The 25,689-nt window shown below is 52.9% G+C and overlaps 1 protein-coding gene across 4 annotated transcripts; it reads left to right on the forward strand.

The window, feature by feature from the left end:
- The first annotated feature begins 2,425 nt into the window (after positions 1 to 2,425).
- On the forward strand, positions 2,426 to 22,663 carry LOC138164963 (protein YIPF1-like). Of its 4 annotated transcripts, none has more exons than XM_069092968.1 (10): positions 2,426 to 2,448; positions 6,934 to 7,015; positions 7,411 to 7,571; positions 7,885 to 7,965; positions 11,550 to 11,637; positions 12,653 to 12,769; positions 14,845 to 15,011; positions 16,555 to 16,737; positions 18,646 to 18,773; positions 22,143 to 22,663. In XM_069092968.1, exons 2-9 carry the CDS (start codon positions 6,985 to 6,987, stop codon positions 18,739 to 18,741), a joined length of 924 nt encoding a protein of 307 aa, XP_068949069.1. In that variant the 5' UTR covers positions 2,426 to 2,448; positions 6,934 to 6,984; the 3' UTR covers positions 18,742 to 18,773; positions 22,143 to 22,663. The 4 variants fall into 4 exon arrangements, with proteins under 4 accessions (XP_068949069.1, XP_068949068.1, XP_068949066.1 ...); XM_069092967.1 differs by lacking the exons at positions 2,426 to 2,448; positions 22,143 to 22,663 and adding exons at positions 2,490 to 2,627; positions 19,873 to 20,042; XM_069092965.1 differs by lacking the exon at positions 2,426 to 2,448 and adding an exon at positions 2,491 to 2,627.
- The last annotated feature ends 3,026 nt before the right edge of the window (positions 22,664 to 25,689 follow it).

Genomic DNA, 25,689 nt, shown 5'->3' on the forward strand with positions numbered 1-25,689 from the left:
TGAATAGTCCTAAAAGACTATACAAGGATAAACTGTGTACCTTCTAAACCAGGGGGGATGATCCATGCATTCCCTCAGAACCTTATCATCATCAGGGGTCATAGGAAAGGTCTGGTAAGACAAAGCCTGGGTTTCTCTCTTGAAGTTCCCTACCACCACAATAGCTTTCTATTGTAGCTCCCTCTTCTTTTGTTTGTTCATTCTTCATTCATCTTTTCTTCAGTTCAATTCAACAAAAAGCCCTTGGAGTGGGTTTTTAATGTTTTGATGCTCTTAAAAGGAGAAAGGAAAGGGAGAGGAAAAGAAATACACTAGGAAAGCAAAAAGGAAGAGGAAAGGTGGGGGAAATTATCTCATAATTGGAATGCATAGACTATACAAGCAAGGAGGAAAGGGTGTGTGTGTGTGGGGGGGGGGGGGGGGGGGGGGGGCATGGGCAGCAGCTGAATCGAACTTTCAGCCGAAGTGGCCAAAGGAGAGAAGAATACACACCCAGGTAGGCGGGGGGAGGAGGGTTGATTAAGCCAAGGACAAGCTCCAAGCAAAACAAACTCCAATAAAAGGTGAACCATGAAGAGCTGAGGCTTAAAAGGGAAGAAAAACAATAAAGGAACCTGGGTCAGGGAAAGAGAAGGGGGCTGGGGAGCTGAGCCAGACCCCTGCAGCTGGCCACCTTCTTTCTTTCCCACCACCCTCTGCTTCATAAAGAGGTCCGTGGCGATGACCAATCATTTAGCCCCCCCTGGTGCTCCCTAGCCAGCCTCGGCCCGTCTCGGGCCTCAGTTTCCCCATCGACTGTCTGAGATCTTCCCTAGGGCATCCTGGTTACCATTCAATTTTCCACATCCTTTGCCCCTTCACTCCTCCCGGCCTATGCCTGCCCAGCAGGGTAGACTACCCTACCCTGGGGGCAGGCTGGAGCCTAACAGGATAAACCCAGGAGCTTTCCAAACCCTTGCAGGTGGTGTTTCCCTACTGGAGTTAATTCCTGGGGCTACTGGCAGACAGGAGGTCCTTGCCCAGAGGTAGTAAAACCAGAAAGTCAAGCCAGTTAAGTGGAGGATCAAGGGCTTAGTGACTGATGGACTGCCAGGCCCACCCCCACCCAGCAGGGTGGGCCCCAGGTCACCACCCTGGAGGAGGAGAGCCTTGGGTGGGCTTGGGCTCAGCCACTAGACTCCTCTGCCTGGACCATGTTGGCCCACTCCTGCCTTCTACCCATCCCCAGGTGCCTAGCCTGGAGTTCTACTGCCTTACCCAAACCTTTGCACCTGTTTTCAAATTCAACATTTATTAAAAGCCTACTGTTTGCAGAGCAGAATGCTGGGGGACCATAAGAACTTAGCTAAGAGGAGAATTTTTGCTCTTAGGGAAGTCCCAGTGTGTGGGTGGGGGGCCAGAAATAAGATCAAACACTGGAAGAGTTTTTGCATAAACCGCCCAGATAAATGCCCCGGAGCCGGGATAAATGAAGTTCGGCTTTGGGTTCAAGGGTGAAGGCAGGTAGGGGACCGGGCTGGCTTTTGATTGAGTTTAGAGGTCAGGTCAGGGAAGGGCATGAGCAAAGCAGCGAGGTGGGACGGGCCTTTAGGTGGCGATCTCATTCCATTTTTGTTTCCTCGGGCCCCCGGTGCGTAGGCATAGGCCGGGAGGAGTGGAAGGGCCAAGGCTCGTAGGTGGGAGGCTGAAAGGTGACCAGGATGCCCTAGGAAGAGCTCAGACAGCAGATGGGGAAACTGAGGCTCGAGACGGGCAGGGGCTGGCTCCAGGGCACAAGGCAGGCCTAGCGCCTGGCACCGGGGACTGGATGGATTCAGAATCAGGGGGTCTGGTTTCGAATCGTGTGTGACTCTGCCGGACCCTCCTGGACCTCAGTTTCTTCTTTGGTCAAAAAGACAGTGTGATGGCGGGGCGGGGGGAGTCTCTGAGGCTCCTCCCGGCCCATGTGGGGGAGGCCGCATTCAGGCCCCCCCTGCTCGGGGAACTCTCCACGTCCCTCCGCCTTCAGCGCCCCTTTCAGGCGTCCCCAGCTCCGCCCCTCTCCGCCTCGTCCCTGTCTCTTTAAGAGGGGGGCGGGGAGAATCATCTTTCCGGCTCTGCCGTCGTCCTCCGGGATCCGCCTTTGCTTTCGGGGGTGGGGCTCCGGCTCTCCCGAGGGGCGGGGCGGGAGGGGGGGGGGGTGGGGGGGGAGGGGGAGGAGGAGGAGGAGGAGGAGGCGGAGGATTGCAGTCTCCTCCGTTACAGTCTCCTTAAGAACCCAGGTCTCCTGAGGGGCGGGGCACCTTCCTCTGTCCAGTCCCAGCATCCTCCTAGCCCGAGGCTCCTGTCTCTTTAAGAGACTGGGTCTCGGGAGGGCGGGAACCAAGGAGGGGGAGGGATGTCTTTACTTTCCCAGGCCTGCGCAGTGCGCCCGTCCAGGACCTGGGCGCCTGTTTCTTTAAGAGCGCGGTGAGTGCGGGAGAGGGAGGAGGAACTAGGCCCCACCCCTGCCCCGCCCCGCGCCACGCAGAGTGAACCGGATGTGGAGGCGGAGCCAGAGAACCGAGGCCGCCGAGGCTCCCCCCTCTCCGCGCCCCCCGCCCCTCACCCCAACCCGTCTCGTCCCTCTGGAATCCGAGGTGGGCCAGGTAAGGGTTTGGGCCCGCCGCGGGGGGAGGGAGAGCGACTGAGCCCCCGCCCCTTCCCCATCGTCCTCTCCCCGCAGCCCCCACCCCAAGACCCCCAGGTTCCCTTCCTTAACTGCGCGGGACCTGGAATGCCGCGATCATTTCCCGGTCTCTGAGTGTCTGGATCAGCCCAGGTCCTTACCAGAGGGGTGGGCGGGGTGAGGGGGCTTCTGACTACGCAGTGCATAAGTGGAGTCGCAGGACCTGAGTTACAATCCCTGCTGCGCTTGCAGACCCTTTCGCTCCTCCGGGCCTCAGCTTCCCCATCTGTAACGAGACGGTTGAACCCGAGGGTCTTGGAGGCACCTTCCTGGCCCCCTGCGCCCAGCTGCTTCAGGACTCACGATGCCAAATGCAGTCTCTGGCCCTTGCGGGTTTGCAGAGCCCCGTGATCCCATTTCACCGATGAGTGTGCTGAGGCTCAGGGTCCCGTCTTAGCCCCTCCCCTTTTGCACCTGTCATCTCCCCCTCCAAGCCAGATTCCCTCCTCTCTTATGATACTTTATAGGTACTTTGTATCAGCCTGTCTAGCCTAGTGAGAGCCTAGGGCCCGGCCCTTCAGGAGCCCTGGCTGGGGTCGGGGCAGCTGCCTTCTGTGCTGCTGTACTTAGAAGCGTAAAAGGGCTGGTGGGGTCAGGAACATCGGGAGGCCTGCTTGGCTTCATTATCCGACATCTGAGTGGAGTGCCCACAGTCATTTAGATTTGATCCTGGAAGTCATAGGGAGCCAGTGACTATTATTGAGTGAGGGGGAGATGAGAGCTTAGGAAAATCGCTTTGGCCTGGGGGAGGATGGTTCCCATCCCATCTCTCAGCCGAAAGAGTACTAATGGAAGGCTTGAGAAGAGGCGAAATCATTTGGAAGCTTGTCAGTGGAGAGGCCAGATGAGTCATTTAGGGCCCAGTTGAGATTGGGGAATATAAATTTGTGGGGGACCCCAATCAGCATGGTTTCCTGGCCTTCCCCAGCAGCAGGTGGTGGGAGCTGTCTAAAGCAGAGTTCAGTAAGGTGTGATCCATCCTAAGACAAAGGACAAGGAGTTTGAATGTAGAGCTGAGCTGAGGGATGGAGATAGGTAAGGGTGAGGGGGAAGCTGGTCAGAGTGATCACCTGAGATGGAACTGAGGGCGGTAGGGATTGGTTGGAGGTCCCAGTGATGCTGAAGAGAAGGGCTGGGTGTTGGCAGGCAAAGGAAGGGGTGAAATGGCACCCTATTGTAGCAGATAAAGGCATTGCAGAGTTTGTCATTGGGGTGTGTGGGTGATGGTGAGATCAGGCTGTGACGCCTTTGGGGTGGAGGAGGTGGGCCTGGGAGATGGGGAAGCCTGTAATCCTGGGGGGTTGGAGTCTTTGAGGGAGACCCTGTTTGTGGGCTGGAGCTGGGGTGGGGGCTGGGGGGTGGGGAGACCAGGAACCAGTCACCAAACTCATTGAGGAAAGGCAGTGCCCTGGTTTGGGTGCCCATCTTGGATATGGGCCTGAGAAGGAGGAGAGGTTCCTGAGTGATTCTGTCAGGGGACAATGGGGAGTGAGGACTGTTCCAGCTGCCACCACAACTAATGGGTGGGAATGAGGGAGGGAGCAGCCAGCCCTGCAGATGGTGGCTCAGGAGACAGGTTGTATTACCAGGGAGAGCCAGAACATGGAGGATGCACAGAGGAAAAGGTTTAGATGAAGTCTGGCTTGTTAATGAGCACAACCCACGGCTGAGAACTGTGTGGGACACTGGAGCCAATGGCGGTTAGAGGCTGCTTCATTTTTGTTGTTGTATCCTCTGTATCTAGTACAGTGTGTGTGTGTGTGTGTGTGTGTGTGTGTGTGTTCTAGAATAGCATTTCATGAATTGAGTTGAGATTCAAACTCAGGTTATCTCTAGCCCAAGTCTGGACCTTTGGGACATCAAGAGGTTTTCCCCATCCCGTGTAAGCCCTGAGGATCTGATTATATCAAGGAGGGGACCACAGAATGGGCTGCTTGGGGAGCTGGGGAGCTCCTCCTCCTCCAGGGTCTTTGGTGAAGGCCAGGTGGCCCCTTGGGTAGTATGGGGCACAGGATTCTTATTTGGGCGTGGGTGGGATGCTGGGAGTTTCTTTCCATCTAGAAGATTCTGTGATCTTCGAAACAGTCAAAACAGTGTCAGCTGTGGCTTGTCACATCTCCAAGTTTAGAAGAGGAAGGGGCCTCAGAGACCCTCTGACAATCTAGAGCTTCTTAACCTGGGGGCTGAGAACTTTTTTTTTCTTTTTGGAGGGGGGAAGGCAGGGCAGTTGGTTAAGTGACTTGCCCAAGGTCATATGACTAATAAGTGTTAAGTGTCTGAGGCTGGATTTGAACTCAGGTCCTCCTGACTAAAGGGCTGGTGCTCTATTCACTGTGCCACCTAGCTGCCCGAGAACTTACTTTTTTTTTTTGCCTTTTTTGGAGGGCAATTGGGGTCAAGTAACTTGCCCAAGGTTACACGGCTAGTTTGTGTGTGTGTGTGTGTGTGTGTGTGTGTGTGTGTGTGTGTGTGTGTTAAGTGTCTGAGGCTGGAACTAAATTCGGGTCCTCCTGACTCGGGGGCGAGCACTTTACTCACTGTGACACCTAGCTGACCCGAGAACTTGCTTTTAAAAAAAATTTTTTTGTAACATTCCATATTGTAGGAGTCCTTTGGAATCAATTTTATTTTGTCCAGTCTATATACAGACTTATCTAGTCCAGGTATCTATTATCCAATTTATCTAGTCCAGTCCCTTCATTTTGCAGAGGAGGAAGCTCTGGCCTAGGTAAGTAAAGTGACCTATCCAGGGTCATTCAGTGAATTTCTTCAAATTCAAATCCAGTAGGTGGTTCCCCTGTTCTACCCTCACTTCCTCATTCTAGGCCACTGTGGTCCTTTGTACATTAAGGAAAGGAATTTGTCACCTCTTTTAGTGTTGTGGCACCTTTGGAAGTCTGGTAAAACCTGCAAACCCCTTCTCAGCCTCATGTTTTTAAATGCATAAAATCAATTGTAGGATTACAAAGGAGACCACTTATATTGAAGTACAGTTTGCTGACCTCTAGGTAAGAAGCCCTGAGCTGGGATAAACTTAATGGTCATTGGAGCCATGGTCATTATTTCCTTGTTGCATTGTGTGTGGCACCCTCAACCCTCACTCCCTACTCTGCAGCCACCTCCTGAACAACCTTGCCCCTACTGGTCTTGCAGCCCTTGGATTGTCTTCCCCCCTCTTCCTCAATTTATTTCTGGAGCTATGATCCAGTCTTAGCCATTGTTCCTGGATGGGGTGTGTCAATCTGCTAATTGTGTGTGTGTGTGATCTCTCCCATTAGAGTATAACCTCCTGGTGGCCAGATACTGTCATCGCTTTTGTATTTGTATATACATTTGTATTTTGTATTTGTATCCTGAGGGAGCGGCTTTGTTGGTGCAGTGGATAGAGAGAGTACTGGGCTTGGAATCAGGAAGACTCATGAGTTCAAATCTGGCCTTAGACTAGCCGGACTAGCTGTGTGACCCTGGGCAAGTCACTTGCCTCAGTTTCCTCATCTGTAAAATGAGCTGGAGAAGGAAATGGCAAACCACTTCAGTATCTTTTCCAAGAAAACCCCAACTAGGATCATGGAGAGTTGGAAATGATTGAACCACAGTCATTTATTCAGCCTCCTTCCCTCTTCTCTCTCTTTTTAGTATGTATAGGTATTGAAGGGAGAGGGCTGGTGCATACAGGAGATCTAATCCTTTGGGATCCCCATTTTAAAGAGAATACTTGGGGTTCTCAGACTCTGGTTAGAAATAGGAAGAACACTGAATGATAGACCAGAAGGTTTGGCTGCCAATCGGGCGACCTTGGCCTGGGTCTTCTCTGGCACGGTTCCCCATATGTCACGAGACTTTGACAAGTTGACAACACTTGACCGTCTGTCTCTTTTTTCTCAATAACTCTGCTAGAGACAGCTGTGTGGCTTGGGGCAGGGGACCAGGAGAGGTCTGGGGTGGCAGTGGGACCTGGGAATGCCAAGCAGACAGAGCTAGTTGTGGGCCTGTGAGGGAGGGCTTGGCACGAAGCTGGCCTCCCAGGAAGCACTAGGTACATGCTGGGCGATCAATCAGTTGACTTCCCTGAGCCTCAGTTCCCCTTCCAGGGAAGTGGGGATAAGTAGTGCCCCTCACAAGGCATTTCATAAACTTTTCAGGGTTTCCCAAAGTCAGCTGTTCTAACTTCCTAGTTCTTTGATTTTTTGGGGGGATCATTTACAAACAAATGTTCCTTTCTTTAGACCTCCCTGCACCTGTTCCTTTGGATCACTGGACGGGAACCTGCCGGATGAATGGCAGCTGCTGATGACTTAAAATTTGAAGGTAACGCCCTTCCAGCCACACCTGCAGGACCCTGATCCAGAGAGCAATGACTGTGCTCTTAGTGAGTGCCTGCTGTATGCAGCTGCTTCCTGGGAGGTGGGCCAGGTTTGGGGAAGATGTCAGAATGACCATGATATGGGCCCTGCCCTCCTGGAGCTTATAGTCTAGCAGGCGAGAAGAGGCTGAGAGAGAAGGAAATTTAACTCTTCTAATCTATATTAGATTTTTTCACCGTTTTTCAAATGGTCAAGAAAAAAAAGAATGTATTTTGTTGTCAAGGTCCTTGCCCTTGCTCTGAGGCAGGCCCTGGACAAAGTCGCTTCCTCCCAGCATCCTTTGGGGATTTCAAGTGCAGAGTTGACGTAGCCCTCTTTCTGTTGGGTTCTCGTCTGCAGAATTTGGCGATGCGGCCAACCTGCTGCCGGCCCCCCAGGATGCCACGGCCGTGACTATCGAGGAGCCCAGCCAGAAGCCCACCCCCAGGGGCCTCCCAAGAGGCTCTGGGAGGGAGGAGGATGAAGAGCTCCTGAGTCCCAGTGACTCGGATAAAACGGAGGTGAGAAGGGCTGCCCCAGGCCTCTGCCTTCTAGCAGCCATGGCCACAGATTTGGCTCGGGCTGGCAGGTCTGTCCTGAGAGCTTCATGTGGGTCCCTGGCAATCTCCATTTAAATTTGGTTTTAAGGCACTAATGCTTAGGGGCCAGCGAGTCTGACCCGGAGGTCAGCCTGGACCTTCTCACGTTTGTTTCCTGCTGTGGTGCCTGAAGTTCTTCTAGGGAGCCACAGACCCTCACATCTTCAAGTTTGTATCATAAGGGACCCAGCCCTGGGTGGGCATTCATCAAGTGCATTTATTTCTCCCCTGGCAGCTCCTGGCCGGACAGAAGAGAAGCTCCCCCTTCTGGACATTTGAATACTACCAGACGTTCTTTGACGTGGACACCTACCAGGTTTGTGCACCACTCCCACCATGTTTGTGTGTGTGTGCATGCGTGTGCGTGCGTGCGTGCGGCACACGTTCAAGCACTAAGAGAATGACCTAGAGAGTCTGTGTGTGGGGAGGGGCTTAGGGGAAAATAAAGGTGTCCTTTTTCCCATCCAGCTTCCCAGAGTCCCTGAAATCCACCCTCCCTCCCCCACTGTGACTCCTGGGGGGTTGGATACCCCAGGAGAAGCCCTGATTTAGGCTTGCCTGTCTTTGGCCCTGACACATGGGCTTCCCACTCACGATCAGCCGCTTCATGGGTCCAAGGCTCTGACTCCTCCTGTGACTTGGGGAAGACACCATTTGTTCCTGGCCCCTCTCAGCATTGTTCTCTGGGTGCCCCGTGGCCTGGCCGCTGAGGTGGCCTGGATTCATTCTGGGGGTCAGTCTCTCTCCTTGTTCCTTTTGCTTCCATTGCTCTCTGTGGGAGATCATGGCCATGCTGTGGTCCGTGGCTAGGCTAGGTCTCCCCAGATCAGAGGGATTGGGCCCCAGGGGAGTAAAAGGGCCCCTACTTTCTAGGAGTAAACAGCAGCGTGGGATTTAGCCCCAACTTCACTCACTTTCAGTTTGGACGAGTGCTGGCCTTGATGTGAGGAAGCCCTGAGTTCAGATTCTGCTAGCTAGGTGTGGCTCAGCAGTAAGTGAACCACCCTCTCAGGGCTCTTGGGAGGCTCATGGGAAGAGGAGGCAGTATTTGTGAGGTGCTTTTTTGCTTCTTGTCCTTGCAGTTTGTCATCAAGCCCTTTCCCACCGTACTCCACACTGCTCCCACCCCCCTCCCACATAAGCCTCTAGGTAACAGGACACTCTGGGCCTAGGACAGATTTTTTTCCTTCTCTCCACAAAATTGCCCCAAACATAAATATAAACAGTGGTGATGGTAGCCTCTAGACAACTGCCAGGATTCTCCTCCCTGCCTGGCAAGCTCCATGTTCCTCTTGGAGTCTGGGGCATTCCTCCAGCCTTCAGAAAACTCTCCTCTGTGGAAGGGTAATGGAAGCTGGAGTCTGAGAGAAGTGAGCCCTCCAATGTGAGGTGAGACCCTTCTTCGCCCTGATGGACCCCCACTGGCCTCTGACCTGAGAGCATTACCCTGAGGACTTGGCTACCCCTGGCATGGCGAGGTGCTTGGGGTTCCTAGAGAAGCCTCTCCCTTCTCCATCCAAGTGGCTCCTGGTCGTGGGTGGAGAGCAGAGTGCGAGGTCTGCTGCTGGCCTAGCTCAGTCCTTGCCTAGGGTCAGGTGCTGCCCACTCCTCTTCTCCCCTGAGACCAGCATGCACAGCCCTCTCTGGGGGGCAGGATGGGGCTCCTCCAGAAGGCTGGGACCAGGCCCTGCCACCCTGAGCCATGTGCCTCTTCTTTTCATGGCCATCGTGGGCTGAGAGGTTACACCGCCATCTCTGGGCTGGGGCCAAGACTGCAGAAACTTGCTTCTTGGGCCACCTCTCGAGAGCAAAAACCCACTGACACGTGCTGTCTGTGTCCCTCGGGGGGCGGGGGGTGTGTCCCCCTCGCTTGTGCCTCAGGTCCCTTCTTAGCTCTGCTGCATTCTGAAAAGGGGTGAAAGAGTCCACTGTGTAATTGGAACCCTAGAACCAAGGAGTGATTTTGGCCCCCAGCAATCCAAGCCGATGACCTCGTCCCCAAGAAACAAGATCCAGTGCAGACCCCCACAATGGCCTCCCCCCTTGTAAGCACATCAAAGTGATCAGGAAAGTCTTGGGGAAACCTTGCTCCTCAACAGAGGGGCTCCAGCCTTTTTCCTTACTCCCTTTGGTTATTTATGCTCCTACTCTGGACTCCTGCAGAAAAGCACTTAGCACTTAAGTTTATCTTGTGGTCTCCCCCAAAGCAACGATAGAGAAGTATAGGACAGCTATTTTTCTCCTTCTCACGAAAGAAATGCTAAAACAAAAGACTCACAAATGGACATTGACAAAGACTTAAGCAAGCAGTGGGAACTTATAAGTGCTGCTAGACTGTTCCACGACGTATCCGAATGTGAAGCAGTTTGTGTGATGTCTGAAGAGACACCTTATGTTCCCCTGGCTCTGCACTGGAGGTATACAAGGCCAGACCTGGCAAGTCAGGCCAGGGGAGGGCCATCTTCTCTGAGAAGTGCTGCAGTATCTGGGGAGAACCTCCACCATGTGTCCAGCACCGGCTGAGGGACCCAGGAGTTCTTGTCCTCTCAGACTCACAAAGTTGTCCCCAGTGCTGGACATGATGACCTTAAGCTAGGGAGTATGCTGGAGCATGTTCAGCTTCAGAGAGCTGATTGTTAAATTTTTAGTGTTAGTGTTCACGTTTCAGAAATCATAAAGGTTTGATTCATTGTTTTGTTGATTGTCTAAACTTAAGAAAGTGATTAAGGAAATGTTAACAATGCAGATTAAATGTTAAAAGTGTGTGAGACACAATTTTTTTAAATTCTGGAGAGCTGATTGTTAAAAATTGACCCACATACCCCTGCCTGCAGCACTAAGCTAGCATACTTTTCCCCAGAAATGACCAGGCTGCAGGCTCAGCACTCTGTGATTCTGTCACAATTATGAAAATTTTGATCCAGTCTGGACCTCTACAATGAAATTCAAACATACTTTTAGAAATTGGAACACATTGTTTTTTACATGGACACTAATAATCTCCCCCCAACCTCCCTGCCCCCCCCCCCTGCCCTGGTTGGGGTTAAGTGACTTGCCCGGGGTCACACAGCTAGTAAGTGTCAAGTGTCTGAGGCTGGATTTGAACTTAAGTCCTCCTGACTCCAGGACTGGTGTTCTATCCACTGTGCCACCTAGCTGCCCTGACACTGATGACTTTAATGAAAGCATAATACAGTTCTTAAAACATGGGAGTGATCCTCTTAAGGGAAGTGAGTGGATGGGGCAGTAATTCCCCCTGGCATGGCATGCAGGGGCTTGGTGGGCGTTTGTTGCGCTTCATCTGCGGCCTGACCGGGGGCATGTAGCTTGTCACTTTCCCGCCTGGTTACTCTGGGCCTTGTGTACTTCTGTAGATGCTCACCTCTGTCATTTAGATTTCCTGTTTGGTTGGCCTTGTCTGAGGTTCTTGGGGATGCAAACACTCCTGGAGAGACGGGCCTTGTGCCCAGAGGAGATTCTGTCCTCCCAAAAAGAAACCCCAGCGTCGGCTGCCCCCGCCATTATCTCCCATAATTCCTTGGCCTAGCCACAGACGCTTCCTCTGACTCCCCAGGAGACATGAGTTTTTAGTGACATGATACTATTCTGACTTCTGCCCTTGTGGCCGCCTGGCACCTTGTCCCTGGTAGAGCCCTTTCAGTTGAGGCCACAGCCTCCCTGGGAGTTAAGTGACCTCCTTAAGCTCACAGCTTGAGCCCAGGCCTTTGGATTCCAGGCCAGTGCTTTTTTTCACACCATCCCCAGTCAGCTAGCATTTTTAAAATGCCTACTATGTGTCAGACCCTGTGTTAGGGCCAGGGGATACAGAGGGAGGAGCTCTCATAGCGCCCGCCTGCATCTCGCCTCTGATCTCTGACTTCTCCACTGTCTTGTTTTTAGGTCTTTGACAGGATAAAAGGCTCGGTTCTGCCCATCCCTGGGAGAAACTTTGTCAGGCTGTATATCCGGAGCAATCCAGATCTCTATGGTGGGTATGCACAGTCCAGGCTCATTTCTATTCTGTGAGGGGTCATTGAGGGGGAGGAGGGGGACTGAGACAGGGTTGATGGAGGACTCTGGGAGGAGAGTGGTTCCACACTCTTCACCAGCTGCTCCTTCTTCTGGCCTCGGGCCAAGCAGAGCCTTGGGACAGCCTGAGCCTGGAAGCTGCCTTCAGGTGCTTAAAGAACTGTCCTGTGCAAGAGGGTATTGGCCCCAGAGGCCAGAACCAGGAGCCTGGAGGGGAGTGCCCCGTATGTTATCCTCTGAAATTGCTGATCTCTCTCCCCTCCCTGAGAGGGATGTTCTGCCTCCCCCTGAATCCTCAGGTTCCTTCAAGGCCCAGCTCAGAAGCCTCATCCTGGGGACCTCTTCCCTCTTCCCCTGGCCCTGGGCCTGGTTGTTCTCCATTCTGACTTTGGGTCCCCAGGGCCTTGTCCAGATGCTTGGAGCCTGGATCTGGAGTTGGGAAGGCCTGAGGTCAGATCCTGCCTTGGCTTCCTCACTAGCTGTGATCCTGGGCCCAGGGGCCTCAGTTTCCTCCTCTGTAAAATGAGGGGCTTGGACCCAGTGGCTTCTCGAGTGCCTTATGGCTCAGTGTTTATGATCAGATTTAATAAATGCTGATTGGATTGGATTGGCATGGATGGGGCATGTTTTAGAGGCAAATAGGGGTCCAATGGAAGGAAAAGCCATTAGGGTTATTGTCTGAACCTAGATTGGGCTGCCCTTTCTCTGAAGGCTCCAAGCAGAGACTGGTGGCCTGTGGTGCCCTGTTCTACAGTGGGAATTCTGTGGGTTCACTGATTACTGGAGATCTATGTCCCTAATCCCCAATCTTTAATCCAACTAATGACTCTGGCCTTTAAAAGATAATCACATTAGGCAAGTGTTGATTTTGTCTGAAATTCTTTGTTCTCTCCTGGGCCAGTCCAGGGGCATGTGTGCGTGTGCATGTGCGTGAAGGCATATGTCTCCTCTCATCCCCTTTTCTCCCTTCACAGGGCCCTTCTGGATATGTGCCACCCTGGTCTTTGCCATCGCCATCAGTGGGAATTTCTCCAACTTCCTTATCCACTTGGGGGACAAGACTTTCCACTATGTACCAGAATTCCGGAAAGGTCAGGGACTCACTATTGTTGGTATTGTCAGCTAATGTCCGCTGACATCCGCCTACCTGGAGTAGAGAGGGATGGGTGCTGTTGATGAAGCCACAGCTGGACCGTTCAGGGCATTTCTCATGAGAAGAACTGGTAGTGTCAGTAGAGCTGGTCCAAAGACTTGCTGTGTACTGGGCATGGTTCAGCAATCAGGTTGCCTGTGTGTTTGTCTGTGGAGGCTCTGGGCCTTCATCCAGGATCGTAGGATTTCTCAGTCAGTCAATCAGTAATCATTTATTAAGCACAAAGGCAGAGAACAAGCATTTATTTGTGGAGTGACTACTCTGGGTCAGGTCCTGTAGCAGGTGCTGCGAATGCAGAGACAAATACCAAACAGTGGTTACCTTCCAGGCATTCCTCCCCTCCCCCATCAGAGTGATCTTCTCAAGGTGCAGGCCTGGCCATGTCACCTCCCCTGCTCAGTAAACTCCTGTGGGTCCCTATTGCCTCCAGAATCCAGTATAAAATCCTCTGCTTGGTGTTCAAGGCCCTTCACGTTCTAGTCCCACTCATACTTTTCCAGTCTTCTTATACCTTACTCCCCAACACTACTCTATGACTTGCTTTAAAAAAATCATTAATTAAGCAACAGAGCTGGGATTTAAACTCAGGTTGTCATGGATAACAAATTTTTTCATTTTTGTTTTTGTATTTGCAATGTTTAATAGAGTGTCTGGTATATAGTAGGTGATTAATAAATGGTGATTGGTTGATTGATTGAATGAAGGTAGGGATTGTGTCTTAACTTTGACCCTCCCTTAGCACAGTTCTTTGTATACATTAGGTATGTAATGTTTGTTGATTGACTGAATGACCCAGTGACTAGAATTTTTTGACATTAAAAATACATGCATTTATAAATAGTCCTATTAAAGACAGCCCCTTTCTGTGCCCCCTCCTGAGTGTGACGCCCTGGGCAGTCGTCTCCTTTGCCCACTCCTAGCTCTGGTTGGACACTGAGCCAGACTTATCATGACCGCTGCTCCTGCGTCTGCTTCTGCCCAAAACATGAAGTAGGATGGCTCCATCTTGGGGTCATTTCAGCTTTGTGGAGCTATGTTCCTAAAGAGAGGAAGGAGGGAGGGAGGGAGGGACAGAGAAAGAGAGAGAGAAGGGGAGAAGAGGAGGGGGAGAAAGAGAAGAGAGGAAGAGTGGGGGAGGCAGACACAGAAAATGTGGGAAAGTGCTTCCTTCCCCAGCCTTCCGGGGCTTCAGGAACAACCAAAAGGCCAAGTTCTAGGTGGACCCACGTCGTTTAGAGGAGTCACCGAACAACATCTCAGCCACTCAGGCAGCATTATTTAGACAAGAAAGGGACACTGGGCATTATTTCCAGCAATTCATCAAAGGACTCAGATACCCATTTCCCACACAGAAGCAGCATTCAGTAACATGGTGAGGAAGTTAATTTGTAGCCAGCTGTCAGCTCTGGCTATCATGTGAGAGGGAGAGGACGCTGGGGGACCGCCAGGCTGCTTCCCCGGCTGAAATGCTTGCCTGTGTCTCAGGTGCCGCGTCCTTTGGACGTCTTCTCTTGGCTAATCCAGTTGTTTTATTGTAATAGCCTCTTGTGAGTGGGCAGCCTTGCCCTGTGGGCGGCCTGGTCCCCCTGGGTGGCCTGCTTCCCTGGGAGGCCTGGTTCCCTGGGCGGCATGGTCCCCGTGGGCAGCGTGGTCCCCGTGGACGGCCTGGCCCCATGGGTGGCCTCGTCCCTGTGGGAGGCATGGCTCCATGGGTGGCCTGGTCCCCGTGGGCGGCCTGGTCCCCTGGGCTGCCTGGTCCCCGTGGGCGGCCTGGTCCCCTGGGCTGCCTGGTCCCCTGGGTGGCGTGGTTCCCATGGGCGGCCTGGTCCCCATGGGCAGTCTGGTCCCCTGGGCAGCCTGGCCCCATGGGTGGCCTCGTCCCCTGGATGGCGTGGTCCCCATGGGAGGCATGGCCCCGTGGGTGGCCTGGTTCCCGGGCAGCTGTGGCTGGAGGTAGTTCTGGCCGCTGCTGGCACGTGCCTGGGCATTTAGACAGCTGTACTGTTTCCCCAGTGTCCATCGCGGCCACGGCTATCTATGCCTATGCCTGGCTGGTCCCTCTTGGCCTCTGGGGTTTTCTTCTGTGGAGAAACAGCAAAGTGATGAGCATTGTCAGCTACTCATTCCTGGAGATTGTGTGCGTCTATGGCTACTCACTCTTCATTTACATCCCCACGGCGGTAAGTCGGGCGTGGGGGTGAGGGGGCAGCAGGTATGGTGGCTGTTCTCCTGGGGAAGGGAGAGCGCCGGGCGTGGAGGCGGGAAGGCCAGGGTCAGCCGCCTCTGTCACCCGCTGCTTGTGTGACTGGGCAGGTCAGCTGAGCTCTCAAACACTGCGTCCTCCACCCGCGACATTTCACAGATGAGGAGACTGAGGTAGGCTCATACTTAGTGAGGGTCTGAGGCCTCCCCAGGTCAGAGTCGGTGGCTCTTTGTTCCACACTGCTAGGACATGTCAGAGATGCCCCGAGGCCTCAGGACAAGCCCCCCAAGCACTTCTGTCAGCCTTTTAAGACTTCCATCCTTTTCCTTGGGGTTGGGAGGCTGAGCTGTTCCTCTTTGGGCCTGGTCCATTGAGGGGGCCTCATCACTGGTACGCCCTGGACAGGAAGCCAAAGCTGTAGTCATGGCCTCGGACCATGGTCACCCAGCTCTGAGGAGCAGAGGGCTGATGTCGTTAGAACAGCACTTTAGCTGTCCAGACGTCCATATGAGGGAAGAAGTTTGAGGATTATCCATCCTTTCCTGTCTGAATTCAGCCCTGTGGAGAGCTCCTAGTGTGAAGGCACCCTCCTCTGATGCAGAGTGTACCTCAGCTCTCAGTAGTGGGTCTCAGAGGCCTGACTTGAGCCCCAGACTTAGTGACTCTAAGGCCGGGTTCTTAGGAAAGTTAGTGACTGTTGAGTTGTTTCAGTCGTGTCTGACTCCCCATGACCCCATGTGGGGTTTTCTTGGCAGACACTGGAGGGGTTTGCCATTTCCTTCTGCTCATTTTACAGATGAGGAAACTGAGGCAAATGGGGTGAAGTGACATGCCCGGGGTCACACAGCTAGGAAGTGTCTGAGGCTGGATTTGAACTCCGGTCTTCCTGACTCCAGGCCCAGGGCTCTGTCACTGGGCCAGCTAGCCACATTTCAGTCTCATTGGTTTCCTCCTGTGCGTATCTTCTTTGTGCTGGGGGAGGCATTAGCAGCTGGGGGCCTCGGGAAGGCCCTTCCAGAAGACAGAGAGGAGGAGGGAAGGAGGGAGAGCAATCCAGGCCTGGGCAGACGTCTGCGAGGATCATTCATCCCATTTCACAGATGAGGAGGTTGAGGCTGAGAAAGGCTGCCCCCCCGCCCCAGTCGGAGGTAGAGGCAGCTCTGTTCCCAGGGCCTGGCCTCTGCTCTGGGGGCTCCTGACTACTCTGTGCTCATGGATCACGCTGGCAGCTGCCAAAGCCTGGCCCCCTCCTCTTTTAAACAACTGAGGGTAGTATGTGATGCAGTCGGAGGCTAGTGGGGCTAGAGGCTGGGTTTGTTTTCCCCTGTCCAGGTTCATGGAACCCTGGAATAGGATTGTTTAGGCACCAGCTTAAGGACCCCCGACCTAGAGGGGTTTTGACTTGTGTTTCCTGAGAACGGTGATGTCTAACCTGCTGAGATCTGGGGCCTGGAATAGCAGGAGGCAGCGTTGCCTCGTGTCGCCCACAAGACCCTCACCTGGCCTCTTTCTCCCTCCAGATCCTGTGGATCATCCCCCAGAAGGCTGTGCGCTGGGTCCTGGTCATGGTGGCCCTGGGCCTCTCGGGCTCCGTCCTGGTGATGACGTTCTGGCCCGCCGTCCGGGACGATAACCGGAGGATCGCCATCGCCACCATTGTGGCCATTGTCCTGCTTCACACGCTCCTGTCTGTGGGCTGCTTGGTAAGGGCGCGGTCACCAGTGTGCACACAAATGCGGAAGGGGCTGTCGAGGGCATTAGTGTTACAGAGTCCTGGAAGGCGGGGGCCGGGAGGCTCTGCCCAAGATTAGGGGTCCAGCTGGGACTGGCCTCTCTTTGTCTCACTGTGCTAGAGTTCCTCTCTGGTAACATGGGGCCTTCTCTATGGGCTCCTGCCCCTAAGGGGGGAGGCAGGGACAGCATGCCTCAACTGTGCACAAACAAGCTGCACACGGGAGGAGCCGGGAAGAGGCTGCTTTGGTCTTCACAACAGCCCTGGGAAGCAGATGCTGTCACTGGCCTCACTTTGCAGACAAGGAGCCTTGCTCAGAGCCCCCTGGCTAGTCAGTGTCTGAGGAAGGATTCACACTCAGGCCCTTTTATTTTTCCTCCAAATTTGGGCCTCTCCTGCGTGCCACCCCCCTCTTTGCAGATCTGTGCAGAGGATGCTGGAGCATCCCTGGAGCAAGGAAGCCCAGCTGGTGGAGCAGGAGGAGCTCTGGTGGACTCTCAGACTGCTCTCCCAGCGCCCCCTGCTGGCTGGCGAGGCCAGTGTGAGGCAGCCCTGCTCTTTGGGCTCTGTCCAGTACCATCTCCCCTATGGAGCTTGGGAGTGGAGATACTGGCCTCTCCAGGGCAGGCTCAGAGCTTTTCTGCTTCTTTAACAGCTGCTCCTAAGACACTGGTGACTGGAGGCATACAGGAGTCAAGGGCCAAAGGTCGGGGATTGGGCATATGGTGTGGTGGACAGCTTCTCATCCTTTATAAGCTACATGACCCTGGGCCACCCTTGAAGGTGCCATAATTAATGAAATCATTAATTAATTAATTGAATATTGCATTATTTTTATGGCAGAGGAATGGCTCCATTGGCTATCCCTCATCCCATGCATCTGTCATGTCCAGATTGGGCATTTCTGGTCCTTTTGGAGCTTTCTGACACAGGCTTACAGGGGAGAGGTTTGAAGCCAGGTGCTACCATGGAAAGAGTCCTGGGAGTTGAGGGATCTGGGTTTGAAATGGGCTCTTATCCCCACTTATGTGTGTGTCTCAGGACAGACCCTTCCTTCAGTCTTCAGGATCCTTACCTTTAAACTGAAGGGCCAGCTTGGACCAGATGATCTAAGAGCCATTGCAGATCTTCCTGGAAACTGGGAGGCAGCCTGGGATAGGGAAAAGGATGCTGGATTTGGAGTCAGAATGCCAAACCTGACCCTCCTCTCTGTGCCCTTGGGCCCAGGACCTGGCCTCCTGGGCCTCTGTCTCCTCATCTGCCAAAAGGGGGGCCTGTACTTAATGTCTTGATTCATTGATCCTTATGATAATAAAGTAGGTACTGGGCGTGTATGGGAGGATGGGAGAGTCAGTGGACTGGCTGGCTGAGGGCAGGCAGTCTTCACCTTTTCTGAGTTCTTTGGCAATCTGGGGAAGCCTCTGGACCCCTTCTCAGAATTGTGTTTTTAAATGCATTAAATTAGAGGATTATACAGGAGACCAGTTATACTGAAATTCAGTTATTAGAATTTTTAAAAACATTCACATGTCCTAAATAAGGACCCCTGGCCTTGGCAATCTCTAAGGTTTCTTCCAGCTTTAAATCTTATGATTCTGAGTTTTAGACCATTCAAATTTTTAAAAAAGCAAGTTTTGTTGATGATCTTTTTTTAAACATGGTTGACACTTTCCAGTCAATGCCTGATTCTCCCCAACCCCTACACCAGTAGAATCCTCCCTCATAACCAAGAGGTGTAAACCACAACACTGGCCTGGTCTGTCTTGATGGGATTGGATTTAGGCCGCCTCTGAGGGCTCTTCAAACCGCAAGGCTCCTGACCTTTGTAGAGCTTCCTCTCCTGAGCTCTCCTTTTGATGATGGGTCTCCTTTTCTGTAGGCGTACTTCTTTGACGCCCCCGAGCTGGACTATCCTCCTGTGGTCACCCCTGCTCCTGCTCAGAAGCAAACAGCGGGAACGGTCAAGGTCGGCTGAAGAGGATCCCCTCGGGCTGGGCGACGAGGACTGTGAGTCATGGCAGGGTCTCATCTCCCTGCTCTTCAGTGTGTCAAATAACCCAAACGGCTTGTGAGCCTCAAGGAACCCAGTGTCCACTGAACTGTCATAAGAGACAGGCTGAGGACCCTTTTATCTTTTCAGAAGGGAGTAAATTGGGCAGTTCACTGATCGGGGGGTAGGGTGGAATATGGAGACTACAGCTGAAGAATTTTGCTTTTATTCTTAACACCAGAAATCCCTTTGGCATTGGTATCTTTCTGGGTCCCATTTGTTAGCCTGCCCGAGGCACCTTGTCTTCCTGTCCTAAGCAGCATCACCCTCGTCCCTGCTCTCAGCACAGGCCTAGGCACAGGACAGTGAGTCATGTCCCCTGCCCCACCTGTCCCTCCAGGCTGTAAACATGAGTGTGGGGATCTCCCAAAGAGAGTGTGATGAATGGCCCTTCCAGCCCTGCTCTGACAGGGGCATCAGTCTCCTTGGCAGTGAGCAGGGGCAGTCCCGATCCTAGGCTGCCAGAGATTTATGGCCTGGCTGAGCATTTTACTGTAATCTCGGCCTGAGCTCTCCTTGAGAAATAATAGTTTCTAACCTCTCTGCTCACCGAGATAACCTTCACCATGTAAATCAGCAGTGCTGCTGGAGATGTTAACCCCTTCCTTGCCCTGGATTCTGGGCTCCTTCCTGGAAGCAGCAGCTGGATTTGGCATGAGGCAGAAAGGGCATCTGATTGAGCCCCCTCCTCTTATAGATCAGAGGGAACAGGCCCAGGCTATTGGAGAGGCCAGCCCAGGGTCACCCAGGCACTGAAGCTGAGGCTCAGACTTAGAATCTTTGAATCTGTTGACTACAACAGCACCAACAAAACCCAAGCATTAAACGCTCAAAATCAACATGCATTTATTTTTAAAATTATTTTTTCAATTATCGGAAACATCCTCTCCCTCCCACCTCTCCAACCCCTCTGGAAAAAGTAAGGACAATAGCCCTTGTGAGAGATAGGCATCCTTGGCCCCTCCCTTTGGCAAGAGCTGGGCAGTCTCTTTCCTCTGGAACCATTGGAATCCTGGCTAGGCACTGTGTTGATCAGAGTTTAAAAAACTTTTTTAGGGGCGGCCAGGTAGCACAGCGGGTAAGAGCACCAGCTCCAGCGTCGGGTCGACCTGGGGATCAAATCCGGGCCCAGATACTTAGCACCACATCCAGAAATAACTGGCCGTGTAACCTTGAGCAAGTTACTTAACCCCGTTGGTTTAAAAAAAAAACTTTTTAAAAATGTTTTATTGTTGTCTTTTTTTTTTTTAACATGACTATAATTTCCCCCTTCTCCTTCCAAAGGGCAGTCTCTTATAGCAAATAACATTTTTAAAGACAAAAAAAACCCCAAAAACAGAAAAAAAGAAGAGGGGGGGAAATTGGCATAACTGATCAGTTTATTAAAATGGCTGAAAGCATGTGCCTTGTGCCTGCCTGGACCGGGGCCAGGGGGTCTTCTTTGGATCTGGGATCTTTTTGGTAGTTTTGCCCCATTCACTTTGAATTAGTTGACTTTTCTCTGTTTTTCTTGGCTTGGCTGACATCCCAGGCATCAGCTCCCACGCTTCTTTCCTCATCATTTCTCTTCTCATGGCCTGCATTGCCCTTCTGGTTCTGCTCACTTCTCTCTGCATCCATTCAGATGAGTCTTCCAGGTTTCTCTGAAACGGTCCCCTCTGTCATTTCCTTTTCCTTCCCTGCTGTAATTTGGGCAGCCATCCCCCGCTTGCGGGGCTCCCCCCTCAGTTTCCAGTTCTTTGCCAGGGCAAAAATTACTTGGGGCAGCAGGTTTTCAGGGTTAGCAAAGACTTGTCAGTTGGGGAGTGGCGGACCTTATTGTGGGACATAAATATGGTAGAATGTTACTGTGCTGTAAGAAAAAACATGGGTGATGAATGCAGAGAATCCTGGGGAAAATGATGGGAGTGTACCCTCGTAACAGTGAAGATCCAGCTTTGATAGAGCACTTTTAGGCTTGTAAAGCTCGTCCTTATGTATGACCTCATTGGTCCTCATGACAGCCCATTATTATCCCCATTTTACAGATGAGGAAACTGAGTCTGAGAGGAGGTGAAGTGACCTGCTGAGGGTCCCACAGCTAGGAAGTATCTGAGGGAGGTTTTGTGCTCTGTGCATTGTGTTCTGTGGCTGCCCAGCTGATGCCAAGTGAAGTCAACAGAGCCAAGAAAACAGCAGCCACGTTGACTTGTCACAACATCAGTGGAACCAGCGGCCCCCCAAACAATCAAAGTGGGGGACAGGCAAAATTATAAAGGGGAATAAACCACCCTCTTCCCCCCACCCCCAACTCCTTCACAGAGGTCAGAGGCCACAGCTGGGGCATGTGGCACATAATTAGATCAGACTCATTCAATGTTGTCATTGACTTTCATGGATTTTTCTTTTTTGATTTTTTAAAGAAATTCTTTGTTCTAAAGGATGTCTCTTGGGGTGGGGGAGGGTATGGGAGGAAATTGTACTACATGAAAACAAAAGATGGATCAATGAAAGTATTCTTTCTTTCACAATGTGCAAGGAGAGGCCCCAGGAGGACAGAGACCAAACTATTTCTAGAGACCTGGGAAGAAAGCAGGTGCCCATCTTGGGGAGTGGGACCAGCTGTACTGGGCCTGTGCTGGGGATGTGGCTGTGCCATAATGGAGGGTGGGTCTGAATCCTGCCTCAAAGCAGGGGAAGTGTTCCCTGAACTGATGCAATGCAAAGCAAGCAGAACCAGGGGCAGCGGAAACCGTTCCAAAGGAAACAACTATGAAACAGCCATAACTGCCGCAATCAGACTTGTCCCCAGAGAGGAGGGGAGGAAGCTCCCCTCTCTCCTCCTCTATGGAGGCTGCCCCTCAGTTGAGGTGACATTTAGTTCTCCCCCTTTCTTACCTGGGCTGGCTTGCTGAGCAGGAGGGGGGATGTGTGGGATGTATCTGGAAAGAACAGGGATCTGAAAAACAGGAGTTATGAGTACAGACTCAGAACTGAAAAGACCCCAGGAGGGGGTACTCCCCATCTTGCTTGGGGGGGGGAGGGTGGTATTAAGGAAAGCTTTGTGGAGCCAGGGGCTTAGGGGCTTTATGCTGGGGCTTAGGATGGGCCACAGCATTTGAGGCCTGAAGCAAGTGAGAAGCCCCCTCATTTTACAGATGGGGACACTGAGGCCCGGCGAGGCTGAGTGACTGACTTGTCCAAGGCCACCCAGGTAGCAGGTAGTGCAGCCAGGATTGGGCAGAACCTGATGCAGATGGGGGTCCAGGATGATGGAGGGGGTGCAGTGGTGGTGGGGAGTTCAGTTTGTGAGCTTTTACCCCCAGTTCTGCCTTCTGTATTTTTAGGTCTGCTGTCTCGTTTCCTGGATTAAGGAATACCAGAAACCCACGAGACAGGGACAGACTGGCCTGCTGACCCTGGGCTTCTGGAGGCTGCCATGCTGGAGACCAGGAGCCCTCCAATACCTTACATGCTGTGCAGCCCCCGCCCCCTTCCCAGGCAGGGTTTTCTCTTCCTCCTCTTCTCCAACATGCTTGGCTGTTGTGGCCAGGCTTGGGCATCTGTTTCCTGCAGTCCTGTGACCTCAACTGCTTGTTGGAGCTGTGTCCACTGCCCTTGAATTGTCTGTCTTTCTTGCTGTTGGGCAAACAGTGGAGTGCTTCTGAATGCCTCGTGTCATGCTTCCCGCCCAGCATCTCTGGGTCAGGGAGGGGGCTGGGCTGTCCCTTCCCTCTTCCCCACTGGGGACTCTGAGGAGCTCACTGTAAGTGCGGCTCTTGTGGGGCTGGGGTTGGTGTCTTGGCTGACCGGACCCCGGGTCATTGACTCAGACAGCGGTGCAATAAATACCTCACAGAACGCCCTAGCTCTCCACTCTCATCTTTGCCTTGTGTGCCCGCCCCGGGACGGGAGAGGGAGGATGACCGAAATGAGGTCAGTGTGGCCGAGGCTAGAGGCCTGGATGTGCTTCCTGCTGGGCCCGTCACCATGCTGGGGCTTTCTCTCCTGCTGCCGTTCTCTCGGCTCCGGCCTTGGCCTCTTCTGCTGCTGGCTCACACGTCATCATTCACAGTGGCCTCATCCCCTTGTCCTGGGGGTGGGCATCTCCCCCCCAGGTGGCATGCCAGCAGCTGGGACAGTGTCCTTTTAATTCTTGTGGGAGAAGACGAGTCAGCATATAGAGGGGAAGGAGTGCTGAGCTGGGAGGCTGGGGAGGCCGAGCCTGCTGCCTGCTTGCTGTGTGCCCTGGGCTCTAAATGACAAGGGGCTGGGGGAGGCTGCAGCATCAGGCCTAGGAAGCCTGGCGCAGGACAGTCGGGGTGGGCAGGAGTGTCCCACCCCCAGCCTTCCTGGTCATACTTCTGTGCTTTTCTATGTCCAGAGGCCCTGTCCAGTGCCTGGTGAACGAAGTGTTCTAGTGAGGACTTAGTGGATCTCAGAGGTCATTAGTAGCTGGGGACATCAGTATGGGCTTCCTGGCAGTGCCAGTGGTGGCACTGAAAGCATGAGAGAGAATCTGGGAAGAGTGGGACGGAGGATGCCAGGTGTGGAAGTGGAGTGCGGGCAGGTCAGCCTCCCGGCTCACAGAATCTGAGTTCTTCTAAGGGACCCCAGGGCCCGCAAGTCCAAGGCCAGGGATGAACAGGAATCCCTTCAATAGCATTCCTGACAAGTGGTCGTGGGGATTTTGCTTGGTAACCTCAGGTGAGATCCCTGGGCCATCCCTTCTCAGCTGGCAAAGCTCCGTAGTGCTTTAAGGTTGCCCAGGGTCTCATTCAATCTCCACACCAGTCTTGGGAAGTAGGTGATTACCCCCATTTTACAGATGAGGAAGTAGAGGCTGAAGTCAAGTCTAGGGTTGCCCAGGGTCACGCAGCTAGTGAGCGTCTGAGGCGGGATCTGAACTCTGGTCTTGCTGACTTTTGCTTTTGCCCTCTGTGCCACCCATCTGCCTGCAGGTAAGAAGTCTTTCCTGGTATCGAGCCTCCCTGGACCTCTTTGCAACTTGCCTCCCATTCTTTTGCCCTCTTCATTCAATTGAGACTAGTCCATGCCCTTGTCCATCCCCAAATCCTGTGGATGCTTGTGGGGGCCCTAGTGGGCTTCTCCAGGTTAAACGCCCGAAGCTGTAATGGATTCACATTTGGCAGCAAAGTCAGGCCCTTCACTGTCTTTCACTGGGCCAGTCCCTGCCCCCAACTTCAGTGATTCCCTGTGGCCCTTAGGTTAAAACAACCCAAATTTGGCATTTAAACCCTCATGATCCGGCTTCCACCCATCTTTGTAATCTACTTATATACGGCTTCCCTGTACGTGGTTAATGTTCTCCACACCATACCTGACATTCCACCAGCTTTCTGCTGTTGCTTCAAACCTAGAAAGCGCCCCTTCCTAAGGCTCGGCCCAGGGGCCTCTCCTGATTCCTGCCTTGTCTTAGCGTCCTTCTCAACTTGGAATGTGTCCATCTTCTGTATCTGGCTGTAGAATGTAAGTCCTCTAAGGGCAAAGGCTGACTGGCTTCTGTCTCTGCATCCCCAGAGTATCACACACAGTAGGCACTCAATAAATGTTTGGTGACTGATTAATCCTGGTCACATTCTTCTGTACTCTTTTCATCCTATCCATGTTCTTCCTAAACTTGTACCCAGAACTGAATGGGGTGGGGGGGACTTCCAGTGTGGTGAGAGCAGGGCAAAGGACAGGAAGAGAACCCTTCCCTTGTTCCTAGAGGGATGGCATCTAGGTCTACACCCCTGGGTTCTGTTGCCTGGGGCCAGCCACGCTTTGGCATTCAGGGCTGGATACCCAAGGGTACGTCAGTGTTCTCCATCACTGGGGAGTGTGAGGAGCCATCGACTTTGCCCCCTTTCCAGCACTGTGGGTTCTTATTATCATTAATACTGTATGCTCAGTTTTGCTGGGGTGGCCAGGTGGATCTTAAGGGGAGCTGTAGATGGTCCCTGACTTCCTCCCAGGGCAGTTGTGAGGGAAGCCTCCCCATCATCACTGTTATTAGGGGCTCAGAGCAGGAGCAGTGGGAGGCTGGAGGTCAGGAAATCAATTTCAAATCAGCAAACAGTGAGCATGTACTGTGTGCTGGGCTCTGGAAGATTTGATTTAGCTTGTGGGATTTGGATTTGTGACAAAATCCCCTTTGCCCTCATGGGTGTCCTCTCCCCTCCCCTCAGCCGTCTGCCCAGGGCTTCCTGAGCACCCCCCCCCCCAGACTGGGTGTTGGGGTGTTCTGGAGGAAGAAGTCAGCCTTCCCCCTCACTGGATCGTAGCACTATGGACTTAAATTTGGGAGCAATCACAGTCCATCTATGGTGGCCCCTGGCCTTACAGATGAGGAAACTGTCCCCGTTCTGACTCTACAGCCAGCGCTCCTGCATTCTGCTCACATTTCTTGAGCCTAGGAGGGTGGAGAAAGCCCTGTGCTAGGCACGAAAAGGGGAGAAGCAAAGAAGGGCCTGCCCTGGTAGAACTTAGAGCCAAGTGGTGGGTGACACATGTGCTGTTTCAGGGTGGAATGTCCCAGAGGCACCGAAGTTCAAAGCTGGGAGGTTATGGCCTCCTTGTAGAGGCCCCGTGCTGGGTGCAGTGCCCGGCACTCACCAGGGGCTTAATCAATGCCTACTGACTGGCTGATGTCCATAAGCATCTTACAGATGTGGAAACTGAGGCCCAGAGAATGTGGTTAACTTGTCTGAGGTCCCACAGGAGCCGAGGATGAGCAGAGATTTGAACAGGGTCTCAGACCCTAGATTGTGCTGTGTCTAGTTAAGTGATTTTTGGTGTGTGTGGTAGAGGGAGGAGGAGAAAAGGAGAGGGAGAGAAACGGGAGGAGAGAGAAGAGAAGATAGAGATGGAGGAAGGGAGGGAGGGAAAGGG

This window comes from Petaurus breviceps, unplaced genomic scaffold, assembly GCF_028583685.1.
Source record: "Petaurus breviceps papuanus isolate PSGF00001 unplaced genomic scaffold, PetGlider_PUasm1.0 207, whole genome shotgun sequence".
NCBI classification, from domain to species: domain Eukaryota; kingdom Metazoa; phylum Chordata; class Mammalia; order Diprotodontia; family Petauridae; genus Petaurus; species Petaurus breviceps.